The sequence below is a fragment of the Callorhinchus milii genome, unplaced genomic scaffold, assembly GCF_018977255.1.
Source record: "Callorhinchus milii isolate IMCB2004 unplaced genomic scaffold, IMCB_Cmil_1.0 Scaffold9, whole genome shotgun sequence".
Classification (NCBI taxonomy): domain Eukaryota; kingdom Metazoa; phylum Chordata; class Chondrichthyes; order Chimaeriformes; family Callorhinchidae; genus Callorhinchus; species Callorhinchus milii.
In genome coordinates, this window is record NW_024704750.1 from 21423727 (window position 1) to 21429726 (window position 6000).

Here is a 6000-nt window from a genome sequence, read left to right on the forward strand (position 1 = left end):
GACTTGCAAGGATGAGAGCCATCAGGTACTTGTGCAACTTCATTACACTCATTTACTAATTACAGTACGTAAGTATGAACATGAGAACCCAGATCAACATGACACCTGAAGCACATGGGAGAGAATCGAAAGCTCAACCTAAACAACCACCAAGAACAACTGACTTCAAATTCATAATCTAAAATATACATTGTGGGCTTTGCCCTCATCTCACTGCTAATAATGTTAGTTGTCCCCCAGCAAACTTCTTTTCCGGTGACAGACATCTTGTAACTGATTGCATTGCCACCGGATCAGCTAGTTAATTAAATGTGTGGACATATTAAAAAGTGACTTACACCAATAAAAACACTGGGGTGTTTAATCCACTTGTGACTCATGTGAATTCACTGTTAATGCAGAACTTGCATCACTAAATACCCTGTGTGAGATTCTTTGTGTTGCGCCACACGACTAACCGTTGCTCTCTGCAGGTGACTAAATGGTTCAAGTACAATTTGTATCGTAAGAACTCTTGCGAAACAGTCATGATCTAGTCTACGAGTGTCCGGTAATAAAACACACCTTGCATCGTATCATCCAGGTGTTTTTAGAAATAATGTTTGGCCAAATTTAGTTAAGGCTACATTAACAACGTGGAGGAGAAATTTATCATAAGATAGCAAAGCACCACTGACTTTCCATTACTGGAAGACATCTCAAAGTGCCTCATAGATACACTGTAAACCACAGTGATTATTTTAGAGGTGAAAATAAAGTTTTCCTTTTGCATGTTCCAGCTTTACAAATGCCACTGTAAAATTTATAGTTTTAGCTTAAGTCAAAAAGTTCAACTCCTTTTACTTTCTACAAAGTTAGGAGGTACACAAGACCTTTTGTTCAGGTGAATATCATCAGTCACGAGAGCACTCAGTCGACTAATTACCAGACACCTTCATCTTACGTCACTGGATGAGAATCGATAACTGAAGTTTATATATATCTTATCAGTAGGAAAAAAAAAGAAAGCACAGCCCAGCTTGTATAAGTAATATAAGATTATCTATAAACTTTAGTGATTGTTTCTTATCCAGTAACGTAAGTTGGAGAGAGCCAATCGCTTCCCTTGGTTCATTGATCTTAAGCAAATAATTTATGCTCTCATAAATTCCTCAGGCCACACCTCTTGCGGCACCCATTTCCCTGAGTAAATCTCCGTACTGTAAAATTCTTAAACTCCCCTCCCCACCCATTCAAGACTACTTAATAATAATAAATAATAATCCTTGCATTTGATATAGCACTTGTCACGTCTCAAAGCGCTTCACAGAATAGACTGTAAAGTGAATTGACTGTATATTTGAGGGCGAAATGCGGCGGCCAATTGTGCACAGCAGCGTCCCCACAAACAGTCGCGGATTGAAAGGACCAATTTATTATTGTTTTATTTTCTTGAGGGATTATTATCAGGCCCAAGGTGCCCAAGGTGGGAATCGAACCCAGGTCTCTCGCTTGCAAAGCGAGCTCTCTAACCACTGAGCTACAGCACTCCACTTGTGGGTTACAATCAAGCAGTTGTCTCCTCCACCTGCTGAGCCGGAGCTGGAGCCAGGTACGCAGCACCTCGCCTCGTCTCAGAACTACTCCCTGTTTGACTCATAGAATCAGCCCTGTAGTGTCATTAGTTTCAACCACAAAAGTCATCCTACTTTCCAATACCAAAACTTGTACTTACGATAGTAACTTTCACACAACTTAGCATCTCAAGGCACGGAAACACGGCAGCGTACAAATACAAAGGACTTCGAGACATTCTGCCAAAGTGAACGGCTCGACAACAAATGCCGTGATAGTAATGTGGACCATCATTTACATGCGTCAGATACCCATTCAGCCCCAGTTCTGAGCCTTTCACCCAAACCCTTCAATATTTCCCTTTTGACAAAGTTTTTAAAAATTTGGTCACCAACTCCACAACTGTTTATGGGACACTGCTGTGCACAGCTGCCTGGGGTTCCCCCTACAAAATACAGTCAATCCACTTCACAATATACTCTGTGAAGAACTCTGAGGCATCTCAATGATGCGATAAGCCGCCATATCAAATACAAGTATTATTATTATTATCATAATTTACAGGTGTCAGATAGCTACTCAGCCCAAATTCTTGTCTTCCACCCACACCCTTCATTACTTCCCTTTGACAAATATTTATGTAGAACTCGTTTTTGTTTAACAAAGGGCATTAATGACATCCAGACTTTGGTGGAGTGTTCCAACTGCTAACAACCCTGTATGTGTGTTTGGGGGTTACTCAGCGTATGTATTTGTGTGTCAGAGACCCTCAGTGAGTGAGGGGGTGTCAGAGACCCTCAGAGAGTGAGGGGGTGTCAGAGACCCTCAGAGAGTGAGGGGGTGTCAGAGACCCTCAGAGAGTGAGGGGGTGTCAGAGACCCTCAGAGAGTGAGGGGATGTCAGAGACCCTCAGAGAGAGAGGGGGTGTCAGAGACCCTCAGTGAGTGAGGGGGTGTCAGAGACACTCAGTGAGTGAGGGGGTGTCAGAGACCCTCAGTGAGTGTGTCAGGGATCCTCAGTGAGTGTGTCAGGGATCCTCAGTGAGTGTGTCAGAGATCCTCAGTGAGTGTGTCAGGGATCCTCAGTGAGTGTGTTAGATCCTCATTGAGTTTGAGTGTGTTAGAGACTCTCTGTGAATGTGAGTGTTGGAGATCCCGTGGTGTCCTGTAGCTCAGCGGTTAGAACACTCGCTTTGCAAGCGAGAGAACTGGGTTCAATTCCCGGCAGAGGGCGAAACCTTGGACAAGTTTCCTTACTCCACACAGAGCCTAATAATAATCCCTCCAAAACCAAACAATAATAAATTGGTCATTTCAATCCACGACTGTCTGTGGGACGCTACTGTGCGCAATTGGCTGCCGCATTTCGCCCACAAATACACAGTCAATTCACTTTACATTCTGTGAAGCGTTTTGAGAAGATGTGCTATATCAAGGATTATTAATATTAGCCATGGAGCGCGCCGGAGAGCCGCAGGGGGCGCGCCGGAGAGCCGGAGGGGGCGCGCCGGAGAGCCGGAGGGGGCGCGCCGGAGAGCCGCAGGGGGCGCGCCGGAGAGCCGCGGGGGGCGCGCCGGAGAGCCGCAGGGGGCGCGCCGGAGAGCAGGGGGCGCGCCGGAGAGCCGCAGGGGGTGCGCCGGAGAGCCGCGGGGGGCGCGCCGGAGAGCCGCGGGGGGCGCGCCGGAGAGCCGCGGGGGGCGCGCCGGAGAGCCGCGGGGGGCGCGCCGGAGAGCCGCGGGGGGCGCGAGTGTGACTAGAGACCCTCAGTGAGTGTGTGACAGAGACCCTCAGTGAGTGTGTGAGAGACCCTCAGTGAGTGTGTGACAGAGACCCTCAGTGAGTGTGTGACAGAGACCCTCAGTGAGTGTGTGACAGAGACCCTCAGTGAGTGTGTGAGACAGAGCCCCTCAGTGAGTGAGTGTGACAGAGACCCTCAGTGAGTGTGTGACAGAGACCCTCAGTGAGTGTGTGACAGAGACCCTCAGTGAGTGTTTGACAGAGACCCTCAGTGAGTGTGTGAGAGACCCTCAGTGAGTGTGTGAGAGACCCTCAGTGAGTGTGTGACAGAGACCCTCAGTGAGTGTGTGACAGAGACCCTCAGTGAGTGTGACAGAGACCCTCAGTGAGTGTGTGACAGAGAGCCTCAGTGAGTGTGAGTGACAGAGCCCCTCAGTGAGTGTGTGACAGAGCCCCTCAGTGAGTGTGTGACAGAGCCCCTCAGTGAGTGTGTGACAGAGCCCCTCAGTGAGTGTGAGTGTGTGTGACAGAGCCCCTCAGTGAGTGTGAGTGAATGTGACAGAGCCCCTCAGTGAGTGTGAGTGTGTGTGTGACAGAGCCCCTCAGTGAGTGTGAGTGTGTGTGACAGAGCCCCTCAGTGAGTGTGAGTGTGTGTGACAGAGCCCCTCAGTGAGTGTGATAGAGCCCCTCAGTGAGTGTGAGTGTGTGTGACAGAGCCCCTCAGTGAGTGTGAGTGAATGTGACAGAGCCCCTCAGTGAGTGTGAGCTGTGTGTGACAGAGCCCCTCAGTGAGTGTGATAGAGCCCCTCAGTGTGAGTGTGACAGAGCCCCTCAGTGAGTGTGACAGAGCCCCTCAGTGTGAGTGTGAGAGAGCCCCTCAGTGTGAGTGTGTGTGTGACAGAGCCCCTCAGTGTGAGTGTGACAGAGCCCCTCAGTGAGTGACAGAGCCCCTCAGTGTGAGTGTGTGTGAAAGAGCCCCTCAGTGTGAGTGTGTGTGTGACAGAGCCCCTCAGTGTGAGTGTGTGTGACAGAGCCCCTCAGTGTGAGTGTGTGTGTGACAGAGCCCCTCAGTGAGTGTGAGAGAACCCCTCAGTGTGAGTGTGTGTGTGACAGAGCCCCTCAGTGTGAGTGTGACAGAGCCCCTCAGTGAGTGTGAGAGAACCCCTCAGTGTGAGTGTGTGTGTGACAGAGCCCCTCAGTGTGAGTGTGACAGAGCCCCTCAGTGAGTGTGAGAGAACCCCTCAGTGTGAGTGTGTGTGTGACAGAGCCCCTCAGTGTGAGTGTGTGTGACAGAGCCCCTCAGTGAGTGTGAGTGTGTGACAGAGCCCCTCAGTGTGAGTGAGTGTGTGACAGAGCCCCTCAGTGAGTGTGAGTGTGTGTGACAGAGCCCCTCAGTGTGAGTGTGACACAGCCCCTCAGTGTGAGTGTGTGTGTGACAGAGCCCCTCAGTGAGTGTGAGTGTGACAGAGCCCCTCAGTGTGAGTGAGTGTGACAGAGCCCCTCAGTGAGTGTGAGTGTGTGTGACAGAGCCCCTCAGTGAGTGTGAGTGTGTGTGACAGAGCCCCTCAGTGAGTGTGAGTGACAGAGCCCCTCAGTGAGTGTGAGTGTGTGTGACAGAGCCCCTCAGTGAGTGTGACAGAGCCCCTCAGTGTCAGTGTGTGTGTGACAGAGCCCCTCAGTGTGAGTGTGAGTGACAGAGCCCCTCAGTGAGTGTGAGTGTGTGTGACAGAGCCCCTCAGTGTGTGTGAGTGAGTGTGACAGAGCCCCTCAGTGAGTGTGAGTGTGTGTGACAGAGCCCCTCGGTGAGTGTGAGTGTGACAGAGCCCCTCAGTGTGAGTGTGTGACAGAGCCCCTCAGTGAGTGTGTGACAGAGTCCCTCAGTGAGTGTGAGTGTGAGTGACAGAGCCCCTCAGTGTGAGTGAGTGTGAGTGAGTGAGTGTGAGTGAGGTACCCGGGGGGGGGGGGGGGGGTACCTTGCCGTTCTGTGCCGAGCCCGAGCCGAGTCTGACGAAGCCGTTCCTCCTGGACGCCGCCGCCGCCGCCGCTTTGCCGTCGGGAAGCGCCTTCTCCATGAAGCCGTTGACGGTGCTGTAGATGTCCGCGCTCGGGGCCAGTTTGCCCTCCATGGCCGCGTCTCGGGGGCAACACCGACTCGCAACCGCAACCGCCGCCGCCGCCGCCTCAGTCGCTCCTACACGGTCCGCTTTCTCTCCCCCCCCCCCTCAGCGAGGACAGTCGCTCCTACTCGGTCCGCTCGCTGCCCCCCTCCCCCTCCTCACTCGGGCCGTCGCCTCGCGTTCTGTCGCCGTTAACGTGACTCGTCCGGTGTCCGGTGCCGCGCTGTGTGTGAGGGTGTGTGTGTGTGTGTGTGAGAGAGGAGAGGCGGCGGTGTGAAGCCTCGCGCGCGCTCTCCCGGACAGCGCGCGCCTCGCTCCACTGGCTGACTCGCGCCGGACGTACGTCACCGCTCTCGCCCCTCCCCCCTTTCCCCCCCCCACCGCCGTCGCCTCGCCCCGCCCCTCTCCCGGCCCCGCCGCCAATGGGCAGCGCGTTCCCTGCCGTCACGTGACAATCGCTCGGCTCTTCCCCCCTTCTCTCTCCTCCCGCCCCCCTCCCCCTCCCCCCACCGTGTCCATCACCTGACCCTGACCCCGCCCCCCTCGCCCTGAACTCCAGTAACCTCGGCTGCCGCTCATTCATTCCCGTCCCT

At 53.0% G+C, this 6000-nt stretch overlaps 1 protein-coding gene across 1 annotated transcript in view; it reads right to left on the reverse strand.

Annotated features, from left to right (window-relative positions):
* The window catches only part of sptlc2a (serine palmitoyltransferase, long chain base subunit 2a), a 60947-nt gene extending 55445 nt beyond the window's left edge, over positions 1–5502 (reverse strand). Inside the window, exon 1 of the mRNA XM_042338293.1 lies at positions 5264–5502. Coding sequence (XP_042194227.1) covers positions 5264–5416 — 153 coding nt within the window. The 5' untranslated portion in view covers positions 5417–5502. The remainder of the gene's footprint in view (positions 1–5263) is intronic.
* Positions 5503–6000: the final 498 nt, after the last annotated feature.